This window comes from Bubalus bubalis, chromosome 3, assembly GCF_019923935.1.
Source record: "Bubalus bubalis isolate 160015118507 breed Murrah chromosome 3, NDDB_SH_1, whole genome shotgun sequence".
NCBI classification, from domain to species: Eukaryota; Metazoa; Chordata; class Mammalia; order Artiodactyla; family Bovidae; genus Bubalus; species Bubalus bubalis.
Window position 1 is genome coordinate 135,165,664 of NC_059159.1, and position 26,039 is coordinate 135,191,702.

The window sequence follows — 26,039 nt, forward strand, 5'->3', positions numbered from 1 at the left end:
CTCCTGGAGTCCACCCAAACCCACGTCCATTGAGTTGGTGATGCCATCCAACCATCTCATCCTCTGTCACCCCCTTCTCCTCCTGCCCTCGGTCTTTCCCAGCATAAGTTGCAGCATAAGGGATCTTTAGCTGTGGCATGTGAACTGGTGGTTGCAGCATGTGGGGTCTAGTTCCCTGACCAGGGATTGAACCCAGACCTCCTGCACTGGGAGCTTAAAGTCTTAGCCACTGGACCACCGGGGAAGTCCCATCGGTCATTTTGTTTCTGTGACACTTAGTTAAAGATGGACCCTGGAGTCAGACTATCTATGTTTAAATCTCACTTCTGTCTCTTATTAGCTGAGAGACCTCATCGAGTTACTTATAGTCTCTGTGCGTCCGTTTTCTTGCCTGTACAATGACAGTGACGGTCCCTCCCTCCTAGGACTGTCGGAAAGCACAAATGAGTTCATGTACATCAAGGGCTTAGATCGCTGTCTGGCACTGCTGGTGAGTGCAAGGTCAATATTTGCTGTCCTGTGTTTTTGTTGTTCCCTCCTGAAAGTGCTTCGTTTTCACTGGGCACCGGCCATGCTGTTGCTTCACATGACACACCTGTGGGACAGAACAGGTGGCATTAACCCTGTTTCATCAGAGCAGAGGACTAGAAAATATACATTGCTTTCTTGTGAGTGATACTTTTTTCAACCAGGAGCAATGACTCCCAATGTCTATCCTTGAAAGGGCCGATATTCTACTGATATAAGGATATTAACTATTCTAAATTGTGTTACTTGGTTGCTAAGTTGTGTCTGACTCTTTGCAACCCTATGGACTGTAGTCTGCCAGGCTCCTCTGTCCTTGGAATTCTCCAGGCAAAATTACTGGAGTGGGTTGCCATTCCCTTCTGCAAGGGATGTTCTCAACCCAGGAATCAAACCTGAATCTTCTGTGTCTCCTGCACTGGCAAGCGGATTCTCTACCACTGATCCACCAGGGACTTTGTACCTTTTCTGTGTTTGGTACAATATACTCTTTAAGCTAATAATTGTCTTTCACCTCATGTCACTAAGAAATGTATTTTTCAACTTCTACTTAAAAAAGACTTCATTTGACTCAGAAGTTATAACAGAAAAAAAAAAAAAGAAGAAGAAAGAAGCAAAAGAAAACCTTTCCTGGATTATTGAACTCCATCCAATCTCATGACAGTATGCTTTACAGAAAGAGCAAAAGACAAAGAGGAGGTGGTGACCAAAAAAAAATTTTTTAAGCTGATTTTGAAAAGGTAGATGACTCAGTTAAATCTGCATGACGTCCAGAGACAAGGCAGAAACATCTAAGGAGGGATGTTCCTTTCATCGTAGGAGGTGAAGAGTAAGGTGAAGACTGAGTAGGTGGGATTGAGCAGTCAAAAAACAAAAAGTTTTTTCCTGTAGTCATAATTTTAGAACTCAATGAGACCACTGAGACAGTCAAGTGCCATTTCTTTCATTTTATAGATGAGAAAGCAACTCAAGCTGGTGCTCCTGCCTCAGATCTCAGCTTGGAGTAGCAGGATCAGGCGCAGGGCCCAGATCTTCTGAATTCAGTGTTTTCTCATCTTCTGTGATGCCAGGCTGATTGGGGTTTCTATGGCCAAAAGAGATCTGGTGAACAGAGAAAGCTAATGTAACTCATTAATAAGGTGACCATACACCTTATCATCCAAACCTAGGCACTTTTAAGAGGAAAAAGAAAAAAACAAACAAACAGGCAAACCTAGATTTATTTCCCTTTAAAATCTATTTGCCATTATTTGTCATTTGATGTTATCTGTCACCATATTCAGAGAAGGCAATGGCACCCCACTCCAGTACTCTTGCCTGGAAAATCTCATGGATGGAGGAGCCTGGTAGGGTGCAGTCCATGGGGTCGATAAGAGTCAGACACGACTGAGCGACTTCACTGTCACTTTTCACTTTCATGCATCGGAGAAGGAAATGGCAACCCATTCCAGTGCTCTTGCCTGAAGAATCCCAGGGACAGGGGAGCCTGGTGGGCTGCTGTCTATGGGGTCGCACAGAGTCGGACACAACTGAAGTGACTTAGTAGTAGTCACCATATTAATAATTCTACCATCAATGATTCTGGAGAGTGGCTGTTAGTATCTTTTCAATGCCCTTCAAGTCATCTGCCAGCTCTTTCCATTGAGAACACTAAGTTGTCAATCAAAAGAAGAGCTGGCTGGGGACCTACTTGGTGGTTCAGTGGCTAAGACTTCATGCTCCCAAGGCAGGGGCCAGGGATCGATTCCTGGTCAGGGAACTAGATCACATATGCTACAACTAAGTGTTTGCATGCTGCATGCAACTAAACAAAGATCCCAAGACTTGGTGCAGCCAAATAAATAAACGCTAAAAAAGAAAAAAAAAAATCAAACTGGCTGGTAACTCCTGTTATTGCTCTTTTTTTCCCTCTTTCATCTGGATCCTAGCATTCCAAGGCAGTAACACGTGGACTTTTCTGAGAGTGGTTTCATGAATACATCTTCCTTGGTAGTAAAATCTCAGATGTGTGTCCTGTACCTCCTGCTTCACTTCTTTCCTGTGGAGTTTATGGTTATGAAACCCTCACTCCATATGAAGTCTCTGTGAGTTGACTTCTCTTTCCCAGAGATGCAGTGTTGCTTCCCAGATGAGTGCACTTGTTCTCTTTCCCACCAGAGGTTTTCTTTTCTTTTTTTTGAGGTTCTCTTTTTGAGAAGATGATGTTTCAATTTCTGTATGTTTTTTGCTTGTTAAAAAACAGGGCTGGGACTTTCCTGGTGGTCCAGTCGTTAAGAATCTGCCTTTCAAGGCAGGGAACACAGGTTTAATCCCTGGTCAGGGAACCAAGATCCCACATGCTATGGGGCAGCTAAGCCCAGGAGCCACGGCTAGAGAGCCTGAGCGCTGCAATGACTCGGTCTGGCCTTGCACTCTGAAGTGCACACACCACAGCACAACCGGAAGCACACGCACTGCAACAAAGACCCAGAGCAGCCAAAAATATTTTTAAATACATCAGTTCAGTTCAGTTCAGTCGCGCAGTCGTGTCCAACTCTTTTCGACCCCATGAATCGCAGCACACCAGGCCTCCCTGTCCATCCAACTCCCGGAGTTCACTCAGACTCACATCCATTGAGTCAGTGATGCCATCCAGCCATCTCATCCTCTGTTGTCCCCTTCTCCTCCTGCCCCCAATCCCTCCCAGCATCAGAGTCTTTTCCAATGAGTCAACTCTTCGCAAGAGGTGGCCAAAGTACTGGAGTTTCAGCTTTAGCATCATTCTTTCCAAAGAAATCCCAGGGCTGATCTCCTTCAGAATGGACTGGTTGGATCTCCTTGCAGTCCAAGGGACTCTCAAGAGTCTTCTCCAACACCACATAAAAATATACTAAAAAGGTGAAAAACAAAACAAAACAAAAACAGATCTGCCTTCTTTCCAAATTAGGCTCTGTTTGATTAGGGCTGGATTTCAATATCTGCCAAATCTTGGGCAACATCAGTGGGATCTCCAGTCAGATTTCTGTAGGTGCTAACTCTCATGAGTTAAATTGTTGGCTTTTACCCTTTGGGGACCTTCCAAGAACAGACTGCTGTCTTATTATATATCTCTCTTGCACCACTTGGGTTTTCCCCCAAGGGGTCCAATGTAGTTGCCATACTCTGAGATGTTTGATAAGCCTTTATGATCTCACTGCATTGACATGGAGTGAATTGCTAGTATAAAACTTGTGAGACTGGCTTTTGGGACTCCATTTCTCATCATGGTTGGGACCAATTGGGAACAGGAGTCAGTCAACACAACCCCTTTAAAATATTTAGATCTCAGTTATTAATACTTCAACATCCACCCAGGTATTGCTGTCTCACCTTCAGATTTCCTAACATAGCATCTGGTTAATTCAATGATCTTAAATGAGCAACTTACCAAGCACTGGTGCTCTTTAGTCAGTTGGCTGTTACTGTCCTTTTGCTAAATGGAAATAGCTTAAGCCTATTTATTGATTTATTTTTGGCTGCCCTGGGTCTTTGTGGCTGTACACAGGCCTTCTCTAGTTGCGATGAGCAGAGGCTGCTCTCTAGTTGTGGTGCATGGGCTTCTCATTGCAGTGGCTTCTCTTGTGGTGCATGGGCTCTAGGACTTGGGCTCAGTACTTGTGTCCTACAAGCGCAGTTGCCTCTAGGCATACAGGACCGTCCTGGACCAGGGATCAAACCCATGTCACCTGCATTGGCAGGCAGATTCTTAACCACTGGACCACCAGAGAAGTCCCAAGCCCATTTATTCTTTATCTGTGGCATTCTTTTCCAATTTTGTTGGAGTTCCAAAGAATAGCAAGGAGATAAGAAAGGCTTCCTCAGTGATCAATGTAAAGAAATAGAGGAAAACAACAGAATGGGAAAGACTAGAGATCTCTTCAAGAAAATTAGAGATACCAAGGGAACACTTCATGCAAACATGGGCAAAATAAAGGGCAGAAATGGTATGGACCTAACAGAAGCAGAAGATACTAAGAAGAGGTGGCAGAATACACAGAAGAACTGTACAAAAAAGATCTTCATGACCCAGATAATCATGATGGTGTGATCACTCACCTAGAGCCAGATATCCTGGAGTGCAAAGTCAAGTGGGCCTTAGGAAGCATCACTATGAACAAAGCTAGTGGAGGTGATGAAATTCCAGTTGAGCTATTTCAAATCCTAAAAGATGATGCTGTGAAAGTGCCTCACTCAATATGCCAGGAAATTTGGAAAACTCAACAGTGGCCACAGGACTGGAAAAGGTCAGTTTTCACTTCAATCCCAAAGAAAGGCAATGCCAAAGAATGCTCAAACTACCGCACAATTGCACTCATCTCACACGCTAGCAAAGTAATCTCAAAATTCTCCAAGCCAGGCTTCAACAGTACATGAACCATGAACTTCCAGATGTTCAAGCTGGTTTTAGAAAAGGCAGAAGAATCAGAGATCAAATTGCCAACATCCATTGGATCATTGAAAAAGTGAGAGAATTCCAGAGAAACATCTACTTTTGCTTTATTGACTATGCCAAAGACTTTGACTGTGTAGATCACCACAAACTGTGGAAAATTCTGAAAGAGATGGGAATACCAGACCACCTGACCTGCCTCCTGAGAAATCTGTATGCTGGTCAAGAAGCAACAGTTAGAACTGAACATGGAACAACACACTGGTTCCAAATTGGGCAAGGAGTATGTCAAAGCTGTATATTGCCACCCTGCTTATTTAATTTATGTGCAGAGTACATTATGAGAAATGCTGGACTGGATGAAGCACAATCTGGAATCAAGATTGCCAGGAGAAATATCAATCACCTCGGATATGCCGATGACACCACCCTTATGGGAGAAAGTGAAGAAGAACTAAAGAGCCTCTTGATGAAAGTGAAAGAGGAGTGAAAAAGTTGGCTTAAAACTCAACATCCAGAAAACTTAGATCATGGCATCTGGTCCCATCACCTCGTGGCAAATGGATGGGGAAGCAATGGAAACAATGACAGACTTTATTTTGGGGGACTCCAAAATCACTGCAGATGATGACCACAGCCATGAAATTAAAATATGCTTGCTCCTTGGAAGAAAAGTTATGACCAATCTAGCAGCATATTAAAAAGCAGAGACATTACTTTGCCAACAAAGATCTGTCTAGTCAAAGCTATGGATTTTCCAGTAGTCATGTATGGATGTGAGAGTTGGACTATAAAGAAAGTTGAGCACCAAAGAATTGATACTTTTGAACTATGGTGTTGGAGAAAACTCTTGAGAGCCCCTTGGAAGCAAGGAGATCCAACCAGTCCATCCTAAAGGAAATTAGTCCTGAATATTCATTGGGAGGACTGATGCTGAAGCTGAAACTCCAATACTTTGGCCACCTGATGCGAAGAACTGACTCATTGGGAAAGACCCTGATGCTGGGAAAGATTGAAGTCAGGAGGAGAAGGGGACAACAGAGGATGAGATGGTTGGATGGCATCACCAACTCAATGCCATGAGTTTGAGTAAACTCCAGGAGTTGGTGATGGACAGGAAAGCCTGGCATGCTGCAGTCCATGGGGTTGCAAAGAGTTGGACACAACTAAGTGACTGAACTGAACTGAACTGATTGCTACCTTATCACAGTGTCATTTTGATCAGCCTCTCCCTCCAGGCACAAAGCAATATTTTCCCCTGAATGAGTTTCCTGGGGCCAGAAAACCTATAGTGGGGTTTATGTCTGTGTGTGCTTAATCATGTCTGACTCTTTGCAACCCATGGACTGTAACCCACCAGGGTCCTCTGGAGTCCATGGAATTTCTCAGGCAAGAATACTGGAGTAGGTTACCTTTTTCTTCTCCAGGGATCTTCCAACCCAGAGATCCAATCTGATTCTTTAATCAAAGAGGCTAAATTGTTGAGGCAAGTACTTGTGATGGATGGAAATCTTCTTAAGTTGGAAAGGACTCTGGCAGCAGACATAGGTGGGGCACTCGATAGCATCCTCTTGTGACCTTCCAAAGAACCACAGATTTTTCCTTTTGCAGTTTGGTGGGGATTGTGAACTTTGCTATGGTGGAGGAGGTTAGGTTGTGGAGGTGGGTGCTTCAAATAGCATGTGCAAAGAGGTGCCTCAGCTAATTTCCCTTGCCAAAAGCAATTTTGAAGTTTAACTTTTGTTGTAGCGTTATTGCCTTCCAAATTAAGAAGTTATTAAATTTAAATTTTTACTGCAAAGCTACCAACATACCATGTCAGAGAGGTTTTTGCAGGTCTATTAAGTGTAAGCTGGATGTGATTCATTAAGCTTTCAATTTTCTCTAAAGCCATCTTCAAGTGTTGGCGGCAGTGTTTATAAGCTTTTAGGGGGTGAAAGGGGAGTCTGTTCTAAAGATGATGGGGGAACCTCCCTGGTGGTCTGGTGGCTAAGACTCCAAGTTCCCAATGCAGGTGGCCCAGGTTTGATCCCTGGTCAGGGAACTAGGTCCCATATGCCGCAACTAAGAGCTTGCATCCTGCAGCGAAAACCCAGTGCAGTCAAATTAAAAAAAAAGTAAAGATGAGAGGTACACTCATATTAGACTATTATTTTGGAGCTTCATAGGTGAGTTTATGTACATTGGGGCTTCCCTCACAGCTCAGTCAGTAAAGAATTTGCCTGCAATGCAAGAGACTCAGGTTCAATTCCTGGGTTGGTCAGGAAGAGCCTCTGGAGAGGAAATGGCAATCCACTCCAGCATTCTTGCTTGGAGAATCCCATGGACAGAGGAGCCTGGCAGGCTAGAGAGAGTTGACATGTGTTACCCTCATGGAATTTTTACTTGACCAGTTCGAGTTTGAGTGTTTTGTTGTTGTTTGTTTTGGCTGAACTGGGTTTTAGTTGCAGCACATGGAAATTTAGCTGTGGCACGTGGGATCTAATTCTCTGACCAGGGATCAAACCCAGGGCCCCTGTATTGAGAGCACAGACTTTAACCACTAGATCACCAGGTAAGTCCCAGTTTGTTTTTAAAGTATGTATTTGAGGATGTATCTTCCATAAGTATTCTGGACAAAATAAGATATCAAGGAAAATAGCAGAGAAATAAGCAGCTGGGTGGGATGACAGGAGAAACACTAGATTGAGTGGATAGAGCCCAAAACTGGTTCACAGCTCCCAGCCTCTCCACTAACCAGCTGGGTGACCTCAAACAAGCTGTCAGCATTTAATAACAAATGCCTTTATCTCTTAGAACCCCAAGGTGTCCTCATTTATCTTATGAACATCTTTGAGATAATATACATGACAAAGCTGTTCAAATGCAAGATATTATTGTTGATTTTGTTGTCATAAATAATAATGTGAGGTTTGAAACCTGAATTGTGGTAAAAGCGGAGATGAGCAGGGTTTCAGCTCACTCAAATACTTGCACGGTGAACGTAGGAAGACCTGCATTGGCAATCCTTGGCCCCCACCCTTCAGGAGTTTTCAGTGCTTAAGGCAGACTCATTGTTGGACCAGTGTTTGAATTCAGGAGTGCTATTGTTGAGGTTGGACACTGGCAAATGTGTGTGTCAATATCAAAGGCTATTTTCTGGATGGTTAGATGACAATTAAACTGACTGTTGCTGAAGGGCCTTGAAGCAAAATGGACTGAACTTGGATATGGTTGAATAGGATTCAGCGATCAATATTAGAGAACCCCCAGGTTCTTGAATGTATCAGACCCAATGAAAGTGAAAAGTGAAAGTGAAGTTGCTCAGTTGTGTCCAATTCTTTGCGAGCCCATGGACTGTAGTCTACCAGGCTCTTCCGTCCATGGGATTTTCCAGGAAAGAGTACTGGAGTGGGCTGCCATTTCCTTCTCCAGGGAATCTTCCTGACCCAGGAATCAAACCCAGGTCTCCCACATAGTAGGCAGACACTTTCCCATCTGAGCCACCGTAATTACCCAATAGCTTACCAGACCCAATAGCTTATCTAAATAGTGTGAAACTGATGAATAAAAAGTCTATTCATCCTACATCAAAGATCTAGGATTTGGGGTTGAGTGTTCCATGGCTAAGAATGTGTGTAAGTAAGGAAATATGTGTAAGTAAGAACTCACAGGGACTACCCTGGTGGTCCGTTGGTTAAGAATCTGCCTGCCAGTGCAGGAGATGCAAGAGACATGGGTTTGATCCTTGGGTCAGTACAATCTCCTGGAGAAGGAAATGGCAACCCACTCCAGTATTCTTGCTTGAGATATCCCATGGACAGAGGAGCCTGGGGGGCTACAATCCATAGGGTCACAAAGAGTCAAACACAACTGAATGACTGAGCAGCAGCAGCAGCCAGTGAAGAGAACAATGGGTTTGATCCCTGGTCCAGGAAGATTACTCATGACTCGGGCAGCTAAGCCTGAGCACCATAACTACAGAGCCCCCATGCTTCAACTAGAGGATAATCCCACCACTCACTGCAACTAGAGAAAGCCCATGTGCAACAATGAAGAGCCAGCACAGCCAAAAATAAGTAAATAAAAAAAATTTTTTTTAAAAGAACTCATGGAAGAGCTGCTTCATCAGTGTTGTTGATGAATCTTGTAGAAGGATGAAAAGTGAAAGTGAAAGTAGCTCAGTCGTGTCCGACTCTTTATGACCCCATGGACTGTCTATGGAATTCTCCAGGCAAGAATACTAGAGTGGGTAGCCTTTCCCTTCTCCAGGGGATCTTCCCAACCCAGGGATCAAACCCAGGTCTCCCATATTGCAGGTGGATTCTTTACCAGCTGAGCCATAAGGGAAACCCAAGAATACTGGAGTGGTAGCCTATCCCTTCTCCAGCAGATCTTCCTGACCCAGGAATTGAACTGGGGTCTCCTGCATTGCAGTCAGATTCTTTACCAACTGAGCTATCAAGGATGAAGGACAATGCCAATTCTCCTGCCAGAGGGCTCAGAAGAACAATTAGCACTCAAGAATTTCTTATGACTTAACTACAGAATGCTCTGAGTTAGATATGCATAGGACAGGATAATGGCAATGTATTAACAATAAACTTAATATAACAGATGTCCAAACTGAGGTTGAAGCACAGAAACAATAACCTAAGTAAGTTCTAAAGTACATTATCAAACATCGGAGCAGGGTCGTGGATGGATGTCTGGGGGTAAATTATGGAAGCAACACTGACTGGCAAGAGGGTTAGAAACGAATAAGTAACAGCTTCAAGCATGTCCAAATCAACCTTTATTGCAACTCAAAAACAACGTCAATTTGTAAGCATTGATACCTTTCGATGTTGTTTAGTCATCTTTATTCATGACCACACATGTTCAAACATCACTATTTTGCCATCTAGATAGGAAAAAGATTCATACCCAATGTATAGGCTTGTTTTAGTAAACATCTTAAAACTGAAATTTTTTTTTTTGGCTGCTTGGAGTGGCTTGTGGGATCTTAGTTACCCGACCAGAGGTGGAACCTAGGACCCCAGCAGTGAGAGCTTAGAGTTTTAACCACAGGACCACCAGGGAACTCCCCTAAAATTGGAATTTTAAAATATAAAGTTCAGACTTATTATGGAGATGAGGCTCATCATAACTGAAATACATCAATGCAATGAAACGCTTTGGGGTAAAAAAACGCCAATTAGGAAGGAAAGCAGAATAGTCTCTGTCAGACAGAGATTTACTTATGTAGGAATGTTGCTGCCCAGTGAATGGACAGTGATGTGCCAGTAAATGTTTAGCAACTTTTTCTGACTTTCTGATGTAGGATGGAGGGAACCCTAGCATTTGTTTATTTCTGAGGTGTAAATGTTCCCATCAAGACCAGTTTCCAGTTCCCTTCAAATACAATAGACATAAATAACCCCAAGAGCCCAGTATACAGTAAGATGTAGTAGAATAATTAGGAAATGATGACATTTGAATATTTATTACTTATTACCATTATTTATAACTTACATGATTTAATTGTAAGTTTTTATTATTTATTTATTTATTTTTGGCCACTCCAAGAGGCATCCAGGATGTTTGTTAGTTCCCTGACCAGGGATCGAACCCATGCCCCCTACAGTGGAAGCTTGGAGTCTTAACCTCTGGATCACCAGGGAAGTCCATCTAATTTATTTTTAATAATGGCTGTTTTTGTTTTTTTTTAACAACCAGCTCACAAAATTCCTGAAAATTTTAACAATCAGCTCTTAAAAGCCAGTGTAAGCAACCACAGCAATGAGTGAAGGAACATCAGAGCACTTTTAGGGCAAGATAAAAAAGGGGAAAAAAAAGGAAGGAAGGAATAGCAGTGAAATATTTTTTTACTTATAAGAAAATATGGAGAAATGTGAGTTTAGGTTCTTCTTCATTTAAGTTACTTCATTATTGAATGATTATACTCAAATAACTCTGGCTCATAGATCAAAGTCTCTTGTCCCCTAAGTGTGGTGATGTTTCAAGTTAGATCTTCTCTGCTGCGGATTCACAATGTACTGTTGACCCCTGAACAACACACGTTTGAACTGCACCGCTTCACTAATTGGCAGATTTTTTTTCAATAGTAAATACTACAGTACAACACAATCTATCTGTGATTGGTTGAGTTCATGGCTCGGAAACTCAGATGGGAGGAGATGCCTTTGCAGAGGGCCGACTACAGGCTAAAGGCAGATTTTCAGCTGTGTAGAGGGTGGGCACCCCTAACCCAGTTGCTCAAGGGTCAACTGTATATTTAAAAAATCACGCAGTAAAGAACCCATTTATACCTCATGTTCCCCAACATTTTTGACCATAGAATCCTTTTTTTTCCCATAGAATACTTAAAATCTTGTGGAAAATAGGTGGAGGAACACTGCTTTGTACTTCTACTGTAAGAAGCCTGACCCTCAACATTTGCTATTAATGATTTCCATCAGACACTTCATAGCATGTTGATCAAAAGTGTGGATATGCTAAATCAGTGATTCTCAAATTTGACTGCACATCAGATTCACCTAGAGGATTGACTGACTGATAAAAACTGTATATATGTAAGGTATACACTATGGTATTTTATACACAAAGAGTGAAACAATTACTACAGTCTAGCTAATGTATCCATTGCCTCACATAGTTACTGGGGTGTGTATGTGTCTGTGTGTGTGTGATGAGCACATCTGAAATCTACTGTCTCGGCAAAATTTTTTTTTTGGCCACACCAAAAAAGATCATGGCATCTGGGATCTTATAGTAGTTCCTGGACCAGGAATCGATCATACCTGGGCCCCCTGTAATGGAAGTGCGGAGTGTTAACCACTGGACCACCAGAGAAGTCCCTAAATATATTATTAACTATAGTTGTCATGCTGTACATCAGATCTCCAGAACTCATTCATCCTATATAACTGCAACTTTGTACCCTTTGACTAACATCTCCCTATTCCTCTTTCCCTCTGCTGCTGCTGCTGCTGCTGCTAAATCGCTTCAGTTGTGTCTGACTCTGTGCGACCCCATAGACAGCAGCCCACCAGGCTCCGCCGTCCCTGGGATTCTCCAGGCAAGAACACTGGAGTGGGTTGCCATTTCCTTCTCCAATGCATAAAAGTGAAAGTGAAGTCGCTCAGTTGTGTCCGACCCTCAGTGACCCCATGGACTGCAGCCTTCCAGGCTCCTCCATCCACGGGATTTTCCAGGCAAGAGTACTGGAGTGGGGTGCCATTGCCTTCTTCCCTTTTCCCTCTAGCCCCTGGCAATCACCATTATACTCTCTGCTTCTGTGAGTTTGACTCACAGTTTTAGATTTACATATAATTGACATCATGCAGTATTTTCTTTTTGCATCTGGCTTTTCACTTAGTATAATGTCCTCCAGTTTCATCTATATTGCTTCCAATGGCAGGATCTCTTTTTCAAGGCTGAATGATATTCCTATATACATATCACATTTTAAAAATTCATTCTTCTGTTGACAGACTCTAATATTTGTTTTGGAGTTTGGCTATTATGAATAATGTTGCAATGAACTTGATAGCACAGATAATTCTTTAATTAATTTAATTCCCCTTGGATATATACTCAGAAATGGGGTTGGTGGATTGTATGGTTGGAAGCTTCTTAAGAGACCTAGTAAATCAAAATATTTGGAGTTGGGGCCTGGAAGCTCTCTTTCTAGGAGGCTTACCCTGTTAGATATATGAGCCAGCTATATTATCTTTGGTTGTGGTAGTCCACTTTTTGGTAATAATTTGTTAATGTGTAATGTACAAATTTTTGAGCATGTAATGTGACTGATAATCATGAAATCACAGGGCTCTGGATATAAGAACTTATAAATGCCTTAAGACAGTATATTTAAAATCTTTTTTTTTTTTTTTGGCTGCACCAGGCAGCTGCTGGGATCTTAGTTCCCCAACCAGGGATCAAACCCATGCCCTCTGCAGTAGAATTGTGGAGCCCTAACCACCAGACTCTGGCCACCTGATGTGAAGAACTGACTCATTGGAAAAGATCCTGATGCTGGGAAAGATTGAAGACAAAAGGAGAAGGGGACAACAGAGGACAAGATGGTTGGATGGCCATCACTGACTTGATGGACATGAGTTTGAGCAAGCTCCAGGAGTTGGTGATGGACAGGGAAGCCTGGCGTGCTGCAGTCCATGGGGTCACAAAGAGTCAGACACAACTGATCAACTGAACTGAACTCAACTGAATCACCAGACTGCCAGGAAATTCCTTGATATCCTCTTTTAAAAAACATTTTGCCACCAAATCTTAAGGTGAAAAATCTTTGGAATAATTCTCTCGAAAGAATTACAACTACATGGCTTTTTAGACTTTCTGTACAAATTAATTGTCATTTCTATGAATTGATCACCAAACTATTACCAATAAAATCTCAGTTATAGGAACTTCCCTGGTAGTCCAGAGGATAAGTCTCCAAGCTCCCAGTGCAGGGGGCCCGGATTCAAGCCCTGGTCCCACATGCCGCAGCTAGAAATTCTGTGAGCCTCAACGAAGACCTGGCAGCAGCCAAATAAATAAATAAAATATTTTTTAAGGTATCACTTATGAAGGAGAAAAAGATAAAACTTTCTATTTGTTTATTCAAATATTTATCAAGTTCCTACTATGTTCCAGAGAATACGTATCAATCCAAAAAATGAGCCATTGGGAAGAAAGATTAAGGAGTTGTGTATTAACACCTATGCATGTAAAAGGGCCTAGATCACAATATTTTTTTAAAGACTTTTTGATGTGGGCTATTTTTTAAGTCTCTTCTGAATTTGTTACAGTATGGCTTCTGTTTCATGTTTTAGTTTTTGGCTGTGAGGCATGTGGAATCTTAGTTCCCCAATCTGGGGATCAAACCCATACTCCCTGCATTGGAAGGTAAAATCTTAACCAGGAAAGTTAATCTTAACCACCAGGAAAGTTCCCCAAATTACAATATTTGATTATCAAGTCCAGTGGACTTCTGGCAACATTAATGGAAATAGAGTTTGCACAGAAGAGGGCAGGTAACAGTTTTACTCAAATGGGTAATTGTTGGGCCTGAATTGTTATATTTATTTCTGAGCATCTCTGTATGCTACATTTGGAATGATTAGATTTTATACAGATAATATTGACTGAGATAATGCACTGATACATAGGCCAAATCTGGATAAAGGAAGGAAGCTTTGAAGAAGTTAAGTCGATTATTGTGGAAAAGAGAAAATGTGGGAGATGTAGTTCTATTCCAGTATCGAAACCATATTTGTGTTCATGTTGAAGAGGTCCCCTGTGGGAGGGCCAGAGTTTGCAGAATAAAGCTGCAGTGAGGTATTAATACATTTCTGTACAATATAGGGAAGAATGACTTAGTGATTATAGCTATCTAAAAATAGAATAGATTTTAGTTTTTGGTTAATTGGAAGTTCCTAAGCAAAGACAAAATGAACACTGGAGGGCATCTTGATAGTGAGTTCTACATCTTGAATATTGTGGAATGAATAGTTTCGGGAAACTGTCTTTCAGGCCAAATTTGTAAATATTAAGAAATTATGTAAAAAAAAATGCTGACATCTGCTTATAATGGGCTTTCCAGGTAATGCTAGGGGTAAAGAATCTGCCTGCCAATATAGAAGATATAAGAGACTGGGGTTTGATCCCTGGGTCTGGAAGATTCCCTGGAGGAGAAAATGGCAGCCCACTCCAATATTCTTGCCTGGAGAATTCCATGACAGAGGAGCCTAGCGGGCTATAGTCCATGGGGTTGCAAAGAGTCCGTCATGACTGAGAGTCTGAACATACCCACCATTTATAATATTCCCTGTAAAGTCCTTGAACCTGCTCCATATCAGAAAGCATGACCCTGATGGGTATGCCAGAATTTTAAACCATATTATTTTTCTTAAATTCATTTTATTCAAATATAGTTGATTTCTAATGTGTTAATTTCTGTTGTACAGCAAAGTGATTCAGCTAAGCACATATATACTCTTTTTCATATTTTTACCATTATAGTTTACCACAGGATATTGAATACAGTTCCTAAACCAAATCATTTTCTAATCAGGAACCTCTCTCTTTCATTTTTATTTATTTATTTTTTGGCCACACTGCATGGCATGCAGGATGTTTCCAACCAAGGATCAGACCTGTGCCCTCTGCAGAGGAAGTGTGGAATCTTAACCACTGGACAGCCAGGGAATTCCCAGGGACCTCTCCTCTCACCTTTGAGTTGATGATCTTTCCTAGACACCCTCAGTCCTAATCGCCTAGAGGAAAGGAGCATCTAAATAGTGCCACTTCTATTTGCTGAGGAGGAAGTTTGTGTTTATCTTAACTCCTAGGAAAAGAACAACTTTCAAGTGATTCTCCCCTCATCACATAATATTCTTTAAAAAGCCGTCTTGCAAAAACCCACAGATAAGTCTTGTTATCTGTGTCCTACTGGTGAGATTGTGGTTGTCCTTTGAGTCTTTCAGTTCAGATTGTAAGCAAAACATGTCCAGGCCTTACAGTCTTTGTAGGACCCCCTCAGGAAAACCCAGAGGGAATTTTCCTCTTGGTGTAACTAAGCCAAACCCAGTTCTGCTGGCAACTATTACTTTGTACATCTTACATGTGGTCAGTTGTTGATGTTCTGGCTCAGGCTCACATGGAAAAATGCTTGCATAATAGCACATGGTTCATGTGAGTGAGGGAACGGTGCCCTATGAGATTCTCTTGGGTAATATGTATTCAGGGACATAGGACCACTGGAAGTAGTGGGGATAACTACCTATAAGCAACTTACATATTTAACCAATTACTGCCTAACAAATGTAGATTGGTATGACCAGGATAATTTGTAAAATGTTTCTTTCTTCCAGGATTAAGAAGGGTGAGTGAAAACACCCACTCAATTTGTGATATGACCTGGTGGTTCAGCAGTAAAGAATCCACCTGTCATGCAGGAGACATGGGTTCGATCTCTGGGTAGGGAAGATACCCTAGAGAAAGAAATGGCAACCTACTCCAGTATTCATACCTGGGAAATCTCATGGACAGACAAGCCACAGTCCATGGGGTCACAAAAAAGTTGGACATGACTGAGTGACTCAACAACAACAACAAAGCAGTAAGGAGCCAACAAGTCACCATTTTTCTTCCTAAACCAGAGAGATGTGTTCATTCATCCATCAATCCAACAAATTATGTGGCTGATGATATGGAGATGATTAAAATAAATCTCCTGTCCTCACAGAACTCAGTCTAGTAACAGACACATATTTAGGTAATTCTAACATAATCAAGATGCTTACTCCTTGGAAGGAAAGTTATGACCAACCTAGATAGCATATTGAAAAGCAGAGACATTACTTTGCCAACAAAGGTCCGTCTAGTTAAGGCTATGGTTTTTCCTGTGGTCATGTATGGATGTGAGAGTTGGACTGTGAAGAAAGCTGAGTGCCAAAGAACTGATGCTTTTGAACTGTGGTGTTGGAGAAGACTCTTGAGAGTCCCTTGGACTGCAAGGAGATCCAACCAGTCCATCCTGAAGGAGATCGGTCCTGGGTGTTCATTGGAAGGACTGATACTGAAGCTGAAACTGAAACTCCAATAGTTTGGCCACCTCATGCGAAGAATTGACTCATTGGAAAAGACCCTGAGGCTGGGAGGGATTGGGGGCAGGAGAAGGGAACGACAGAGGATGAGATGGCTGGATGGCATCACTGACTCGATGGACATGAGTTTGGGTAAACTCCGGGAGTTGGTGATGGACAGGGAGGCCTGGTGTGCTGCAGCAAAGAGTCAGACACGACTGAGTGACTGAACTGAACTGAACATAATCAAGTAAGAGAGAAGTGCATTAGATTTTATGAGACTATTTCGGAAGGACACCTAACACAGCTGAAGGTGAAAGGGAGCAGGATCCTATGGTCCTTGCCGCATCCCCTCCATTCCCCGAGTCCTCAACCTGTCTTTTGTCTATGGAAAACTTTAGTCAAAGAATAAATTTAATCAGAGACCTGAGAAATAGGGAAACAAAAGAAAACAATCAAAGGAGACTAAATAAGAATGAGTACTCATTAAGCATAGTTAAGGACTTTTAGTTCTTTCTGAAGGGCCATAGATAATATTCTGAGCCATAGCCTGTAAGCTGTCTTATAGATATTCAAACACCATATGGAGACATTAACTACTTGATAACCAGAGTATACCCAGGACAAGCTGCCACAATTCCAAGAACTGATCACAAAGAAATGGGAACAAATCATCCTGGAACTAAAGATTAACTGTACCTAAAACAATCAAGATGACACACTGCATTGAATTTTTGTATCTTTTAGGTAGCTGAAAGATATACAGGGTGGATTTTTAGTTTGGGTTTGTTCATTGGTTAAGCAAGAAATACTAATGTAGAAATGGAGACATAATACAACACTGCAGCTGTTACATCTGGAGGGATTTTGAAACTTGCTTTTTGCTAAGATGGTAAATAATCCACCTGCAATGCAAGAGACCCAGGTTCAATTTCTGGGTCAGGAAGCTCCCCTGTCCAGTAATCTTACTTGGAGAACCCTATGGACAGAGAAGTCTGGCATGGTTATAGTCCATGGAGTTGCAAAAAAGAGTTGGGACACAACTGAACGACTAACAGTTTACTATCAAACTCCTCTGCAGATCAACGAATCAGGCAGTGGGCTTTCCTGGTGGCTCAGTGGTAAAGTGTTGGCCTGCCAAAACAGGAGACACAGGTTTGATCCCTGATCTGGGAGGATTCCACATGCCCTGGAGCAACTAAGCCTGTGAGCCACAGCTATTGAGCTTGTGCTCTAGAGCCCGGAGCCGCAAACTGCTGAAGCCCAGGGCTCCCTAGAGCTGGTGCTCCACAAGATAAGCCACAGCAAAGAGAAGCCCAAGCTCGGCAACTAGAGAGTAGTCCCCACTCCCACAACTAGAGGAAAGTCCCAGCAGCAAGGAAGACCCAGTACAGCCATCCCCCCGAGCCCCCACAAAGAAGAATTAGGCAGAAAGTGGAAATATTGTAGAGGAGGTGCAAATAATCATAAACTTTTCTTTGGTCTCTGAATGCCTTATCTCCTTTCTGCCTTAAAGTCAAATCCTGGATGTTTTTCGAGGTGTTTCTTATGTGGAAATCGTGATTCTCTATTCTGTTGGAGTATTGCAGAGACTGAAATATATAATGTGTATGTTTTTAGGGGCTGCATGCATCATTAGCGCATCTTTTAAAGAAGTACGCATCCTCTCTGGGCTGATGAGGGGTGTTTCCAGTTTATTTTTATTCTTAAACCTTCTAACTCCACTGAAGATGCTCTCAATACAAATCTAATAATACTGGCAGCTCACGTTTATCACGTACTCAAATAATTTAATCTTTGAAACAATCCTATAAGGTAGGATTGTTACCCTCATTTCCTGCGTGGAGTCAGGATCTGCTGCGTGGTTTCAGAGCCCAGCACTTAACTACTGTTTCTGCACATTTGGAGGAACAGATCTGGGTCACCTTTTCGACCATAATCTACTAACTCAGTTTTTCTTTTTGAAACCATTCTCAATTGCCTTCACTTATCAAGGGCTCTCGCCTTAGTTTCCGGGCCCAAGAGAAGGTAATTTAATTCACCCAAATGGCACCCGCCCAGCCACGTCCTTCTCAGATTCGCGAACTTTCACCTTGGCTGAGCAGCGAGTCTGCACCACCGTCCCTTTATTTTATTGGTCTCGGGGCTGCCCTATAGTCATTATTTTAAGTAGCAATACAGTACGAGTATTCTCTAAAAAGACACAGGACCCCATCAACTCTTACGAGCGAGGACGTTAACTAGATCACTGAGCCTGCCCCAGAGTGCAGGCACTGACGCGAAGGTGTGGGCACCGAAGCGCAGTAGGACCTCGGACTGGTACCGAAGCGAGCACAGTGAGGGTTACACCCAGGGACCAGAAACGCGCGGGCCAGGCCGGCTGGGACGCAGCGGGCGGGGCGGGGCGGGGCGGGGCCAGGAGCCCGCCAGGCCGCTCCCCCGCCCCTCCCCCTCCGCTCCCCTCCACAGCCCCGCCCCGCCCCTCCGGCCCAGCCCGGCGGCTCCGCCCTCCGGGTGACGTCACTGGCCAGGCCAGCCGGCGCCATTTTGAAAGTGGAGTCGCCTGCCCTGCCGCCGCCGCCGCCGTCGCTGTCGTAGCCGCCGCCGCCGCCGCCGCCGCTGGAGAAAGAGCAAGAGTGGGGAAGCCCCTGAGTGAAATCCACCATCCCGCCGGCTGGTCTGCCCGCCCCTCCTTCCTTCTCCCTCGACCCCTGCCCCCTCCCCCCTCAGGTGCCATCCGCCGCCATCCGCCCTCTCTACCCCCCCATCCCCAGGTGAGGGGGGTGAGTTCAGGAAGCGGAGACCCCGAGGAACCCAGCAGGGTCACCATTTGCAGCGCAACATGGCAGGTAAAGGAGAAATCACCCTCTCCACTGACAAGGCACCGCTTCCTTCCTCCTCCCTCCATCACCCCCTAGCGACCGCCTGCGCCTGTCGGAGAGCCACGGGGCGCCCCTCGGATTTCAGGGAATTGGTCGGGTGGGGTGGGGGTGGGGAGGGTTCTGGGGAGGCGAGTGGTCGCTGTGGCATCGCAGTGGCTTTTAAAATGAGGGCTGGAGCCTGGGCATGGGTGGGGGTGGGGTGTGTGCCGGCGAGCCCAGGGGTAAGGCGTGGGTGGGGCGGGGTGGGGGCGACTGCCGATTTGTCCCTGCGGCCTGGGGGCCGGGAGAAACCTCCGCCCCCGCCCACCCGCGTCCCCCCGGGGGGCTTTTTTGCGGCTCTTCCTTCGGGTATTTCCTATTTTTCTCCCTTCTGCAAGCCTTCTCCGGTGTTTTTACAAATAAATCTATTTTGCACCGAGAAGGAAGAGTGCTTTACAAGTTAAAATACAATGGGGACATAGTGTATTTCTTTCCACTGTGGGTACGTATATTTTTGAGACTGTAAGCCTGAATTTTTTGGAGGGTCTGGAACCATTCTGCCTTTGGTTTCTTACCCTTTACATCCAAAGAGTGCAAGGCCTCTACTACAGCAAGTTGCGTGGAAAATGTAATTTAAACTTACGTTTTGCATGTTAGCTTTTGTGCAGATGTCCTTTTCCCAAAAGGGTTTCATGGAGTTAGTTAAAATAGTTGTGGAGTTCAGAGATATAAATAGCCAACGGAAGAGAGATTTAGGTAAAAGCTTGGAGGGGGAAAAAGATGCAGAGAGAAAACCAGGTTGGAATATTTAGCAAGGAATGGAGGTGAAGGGGGAGAAAGGCAATTGCTTCGAGGATTATTTTTGTACATTTTGATGTTGCTGAATATCTTCATTCATCTAGTAGAATCAATTCTAGATCCCGATCCAGTTTCTTGATAGATCCAGGACATTTCCGTCTCTGTGCTTGAAAGTGAAATAGAAACATTCAGGGACTAAACCAGTTTTATGTGCTTTCATCAATATTTAGACAGATCATTAAATCCGTAAAAAAGTTAACACGTTGGATCGACTTAGGGTTTGCTATGAATAAGTTGCTTTTTGGCCTCGTTGAATAATTATGTGAAATTACAGTTGTTTTGCACAAGATGATGACAAATGAGCAGAATTCATTCTTTGCAAGGTCCTTTGGCTTCTGAGGGATTAGGTGAAGGGGAGGGGAAGCAAGCTTCCTGTGGCAGTCCCTTCAGCATTCAATTCAGTTTCTCTTCCTCTCAGTCTGGAGCCAGTGATTTGCTGGTAATGAACTGCAAAGAAATGGGTGGTGAGGTTGTGTTTGCTGTATGTGCGCCTGTGGTGATAGGGTTCATATGAATCACTGCTCCTCACCCAGGCAGTAATGTTCCTGAAGTTTTCTCTTCGTTCGGTGTTTTATGGTAGCTTAACCTTATTAACTCTTCTGCAGGCTTTTGTACCCTTAAAGAAAAACTCTGACTTTTGGTATTTACGTTTTTCTGGTAGGTCTTGCTTGAAGTGAGGCTTTTACTGTATTTGAGGGGAAGGAAAACTGGAAGGAAAGTTTTGCACTTATGTACAGTGGTGATGATAGTACACGGACAATAAATATTTCAGACCTGGAATCTCTCTCTTTTGAACACAATACCAACTATTGGGGACTAACCTTTTTCCAAATTAGTGCTCTGGGGTGGTGGTTGTATCTGTGGGTAGTACCAGGCGGTTAGTCTCATGCCAGCCATGGATACCATCACTGTGTTTACGAGAGTAAACATGAGCAGAACTCAGTTTTAATTGGTATGTTTTCTTTTTCCAGGAGCTGGAGGAGGGAATGATATTCAGTGGTGTTTTTCTCAGGTGAAAGGAGCAGTAGACGATGATGTAGCAGAAGGTAAGAGAGCTTTTAATAATGCAGAATTTGGATATAGAATCTTTTCAAAATCTCGGTTGCTGAAGGGCTTCCTTGCAGCTGAGTCTGTAATAGTTTTAAGAACGTTTTATGTTTGTTGTCCAAGCAGTGGGAGAACAGTTTTAAAAGATAGTCTTAAAATATTTTATTGTTTATGTGTGTTTTATTATTTTTTCCTGATTAAAATAAGGAGCACTAGATAATGATGTATATAAAACTGTCACAAGAAGAGTCTAAGGTCCATATGGTAAAGGTGTCTTTGCTGTGTAAATTTCATGTACCAATAAATGGTGATACATTTTCATGGTTATACACCGTATTTTTAGATAGTTGAAATAGATGCCATCAGCATTTAGCTCAGAAATATTCTTGATAGCATCTTTCATTTTTAAGGGGGTTTTTAGTTGTTTTTTTTTAACTTGCCTACTTTGAGAGTGTGGTGTTGAAATTGGCATATTCTGTGAAGAAGTGCTGGCTCAAATGATGCCTTTAATTGTCTTTTAAAGGTTAATTTAGGTGGATAAGAAAAGACAGTGTAATGGATATAGAGCATGTCTTCTGTATTAGAAACTGGATTTGATCAGTTGAATTTCTTAAGTATTTATTTTCCCCCCAGATTTGTTTATTAGCATATCTCAGAATTCTCAATTTTTGAAACTTCAAGATTTTTGATTTTTGATGGCATTTAAGGAGACATTTTTCATAGAGTAGTTGTATTACGTCATTGTTCAGAAATATTAAGGTATGAATTTTAATAGTATTTTGTGTCTTGAATTACAGTAGAAATTGTCTAAAATTCAGATAAAATTAAAATAGGTACTTTTCAAAAATCTGTCTAGTGAAAATTTATAAATTCTCTAGATCGTATTGTCCTCATCATAAGGTCCTATTTCTGACCTCCTGTCAGTGTACCGTTTGTTCTGACAGTTTTTCCAGGTGATGGTAGGATGATGGCCTTGTGTTGAGCCAGTTGAATGCTTGGATTTGCTCTTGTCAGTGTCATTCTTGATTAAGTACCTGATCAGAGTTTGTGGAGCCGTGTGGGGGAGCCAGCTGGCTACCATGGCACTTCTGAGACAGCTCTCTCACGTTTCCTTCTCTTGAATCCTCATCCGTTTTGCAGATGAGAAACTGGAAACTTAAAGGAGTCGAGACTCACTGCTGGTCATACAAATAGTGCAAATCAAGGTTTTCTGGTGAAGCCTGTGGCATTCAGCTTGTTCAGAGAAAGAAATCCTAAGTTCAAGGGAGGAGTCATGTGTTACTCATTTTGTAACTCCATTACCTGTTGAACAGTAGGCACTCAAATATTGGATCATTAGTTCTGTGCTGTTGTGTAATACCCACCAAGTTATGAAAGTCCTGGATCCTTGAAAAACATTCCTTTGTTGATTTCCATTTATTCCCTTTGTCAGAGATCTGCTGGGGGCCTCCTAAACACACTAGGGGTCCGATGTGTCTAGAACATAAACCCTGCCCTGAAGGAGTTCATAGTTTGCTTGTTAAACAGGCAAAGACCGCATGAATTTTATTTAATCAGAAGAAATTGATGATTTCAAACTTACCTAACTGAACCAAATGATAGTTTGTGACGTATATGATGGATCAGTAGGAGTTTTCTTCTGCTAATACTTAATAGCTGCATTTTGCTACTGATTCATTACATAATTTTCATATGAGGTTGTTAAGTATTACTTTTAACACACAGTATACTCTTGGCATTTTAACATGCCGAAGTGTGGTATGTATTATTTTAATAAAAACATGATTTATTCTAGTACCTGTGTCCATACAAATGTAGTGAGTTTAAAAAGCACTCAATTTTCAAAATACGTAGCTTTAATTTGGGTATTTTTGCATACTATAGTTTGCATACTATAGTCTGATATGTTTATTTTACTAAGAAAAGGTTTATTTTTCTGAAATAAAAAAAGATTAGTACATTTTCCCCTGGCTTCAGAGTGTGATCTGTAAATGATTACATCTGGCTCAGTCTTTGGCTTGCCTGCTTTCTGTTAACGATACATCCCAAGTTCTTTTCCATCAAAGGCTCCAAATTGTCTTTTCCTCCTACACACAGTCAGCTGTCATGGCATGCCCTTTTTACCTCTGTAATGCTTTAATCTTCTTTCCATGCCCACTTTCACCTTGGTTAAGGTTCTCAGTATTTCTCATCAGGATTGCTGTAACTTCCTAAATGATTCCTTGCTTCTTGTTAAATGTTTTGCTTCTAAGTTAATCTTAAATGCTGCCCAAGTTTATTTTCCTTAGACATTTTTAGTGGTCACTGTATCCACAGGATTATGAATGATATTTTAGCCTAGAATGTGAGGTGAGACTTCTCACCAATATGACTCCTACTTCTTTGTTTCTTTGCCAACGTGTTTCACTGTCCAGGTGAATGGATGCTGTTCTTCAGACAAGCCCTGTACTTATTTTGAGGTCTTCGTTTTGTTTTCGTTTTTCCTTTTTGCGCTTCTTCCCTTGGAATGCCTGACACTCCTCCCACTCTTCTCTTACCAGAATCATATTCATCCTTCACGTTACATCCGTAACCCTTATACTCATCTCCCTTTTCCAGAAATATTTAAAATCTTCCTTCATAGCGTTTGGTATCTATAATATTTAGATATTAACCCCAACCTTCACTGTTGTACTATAAGCTTAGTGCAGGACTGCTGTATCTTTGTCCTCTATGTGGGACTTTCTACATACAAACTGCTGTGCTTAGAACAAAGCCTGGAACCGGTAGGTGTTCAGTGTTTATTGAATGGAGGGATAAAAATGTACTGTTACGGGGTTATGAAGGAGGACAAATATGGGTGAAAGATACGATGATTGAGACATACTTTTTACTTGGCAGCTTTTTAAGTGGATTGATGATACACATATAGCCGTATAATAGGAAGAAGTGAGGCGACCTTGAGTTTCTATCCTAGTAACAGGCTGGTATATGTCAATCTGGGTTCCAGTATGCTTAGCCTTTAGAAAACAGAACTGGATTAGGTGATTTCTGTTGTTCCTGGTCCTCTGATCTTATTAATTCTCAAAGATGTCTTAGAAAAGAGACGGCCTCATGTTGTTACTACTGGTAAGTTAAGTTGGTTGAGATGTTGGATTCTCTGGGGGCCTTAATTTAAAAAGAAGACAGTGGTCTTGGTTACTCAGGGCTCAGGATTTTTCCTTAAGTACATTTCAGAACATTTCAGGGGGACTTCCCTGATAGGTCATTTGGTAAAGAATCTACCTGCAATGCGGGGGACCCAGGTTCGATCCCTGGGTTGGGAAGATTCCCCTGGAGAAGCAAATGGCTACCCACTCCAGTATTGTTCCCTGGAGAATCCCATGGACAGGGGAGTCTGGAGGACTATAGTCCATGGGGTTGCTAAGAGTCAGACAGGACTGAGCGACTGTCACATTTCAGAACTGAGACAGAATTTTGACATTTGATCATATTCTCTTATTGTCCTTTGGTCCAAGTAAGCCCTTCAGAATGTTTACAGCCAGTGTTGAGGTGCTTATTCTATGCCCTGTGCTCTTCAGGCACTTTAAGTAGTTTACCTTTGATGTAGCTGCTTGTCTGGGAGAAGGATGAGGCACTAAAACCCCTAGCACTCACATAGTCTCATGTCATGTAGTTTTTATTTTAGCCTTTGTGGTAGGTTGAACTACATTTTATCGTATCTTCTGCTTTAAGTTTTTCCTTTGTTGATAGCTGTTCTCTTATGAGACAGTAGTTTGAGCACAGACTGTAGTGCTAGGCTGCATGGTTGGAATACTGCCCGGTTGCCTGATAGCGGTGTGGTCCTGGGCCAGTTAACTCAGCCTCTTTATACCTGTTTCCCCTCTGTAAAACGAGGATGACAGTAAAATGTGTCCTATGATGATGTTTTGATGATTAAATAAGCTAATGTTCCTAGAAAAGAAACCTAGCACATAGTAAGGGTTTAGCTCTTGTTATTACTTGAACATTTATGGGGAGTAAAGGGAGAGTCGGAAACTGGGCAGTTGTCTTTAAAGGCAACTAAAAACTTACCAGCCAAAGTGAGGAAAATGGTGTGTGTGTTTTTGAACTCTGTATGAGTGGAGTCAAAGAATATGTATAAGTGGGATGGTGAATTGACCTGAATGGTGGTTGTACAGATGTTCGTAATAATTGATTAATTTTAATTTTCTATATTTGGTAGACTTCACAGTAAAAAAGGTTTCTAAAAAATCCAATACTGTTCTGAAGGGTTTGAATGAAAAACGACAGTCCCTTCCACACTCTGTCTCATATCCTCTCTAGTCCCTCTCCTAAGGGCAGTTATATTGAACTCTTCTTCTAGCTGTATTCCATTGGGCTTAATTACATTTTGTTTGGTAAATAAAATGATATTTCTGTTTCTCGTTGATTTTAAACATTTCCGATTGACTTCCTTCCCTGGTAGATGAAGATTTAGCTGTTGATGTGGTTGTCCCCTCGCCCCAGTGCTGCATCACGTGTTATGGTCAGATTAGAAATCAGTGCTTGCATTGTCATGAGGATGCAAATAATTCATTCCTGAGCCAACACTGCTCTGCGATGTTGCTCACTTTTTGTGCATCCCTTTATTTTCCCTGAAGCTAATGATTGCCTGTTTTATAATTTGCCTAGTTCTTTAAAAAATGTTTTTAAAATTCTTCATTGTGGAGATTTTGAACATTACAGGAAGTAGATGGAATAGTGTAATGAGCTCCCATCACCCAACATTGACATGTGGCTGGTGCT

General features: G+C 42.4%; 1 protein-coding gene across 1 annotated transcript in view; it reads left to right on the forward strand.

Moving 5' to 3' along the window:
- Window positions 1–19,031: 19,031 nt before the first annotated feature.
- The window catches only part of PPP2R2A (protein phosphatase 2 regulatory subunit Balpha), an 80,552-nt gene continuing 73,544 nt past the window's right edge, over window positions 19,032–26,039 (forward strand). The window contains exons 1-2 of the mRNA XM_006057335.3: window positions 19,032–19,355; window positions 21,197–21,271. Of these exons, the coding sequence (XP_006057397.1) occupies window positions 19,349–19,355; window positions 21,197–21,271 (82 nt within the window). The 5' untranslated portion in view covers window positions 19,032–19,348. The remainder of the gene's footprint in view (window positions 19,356–21,196; window positions 21,272–26,039) is intronic.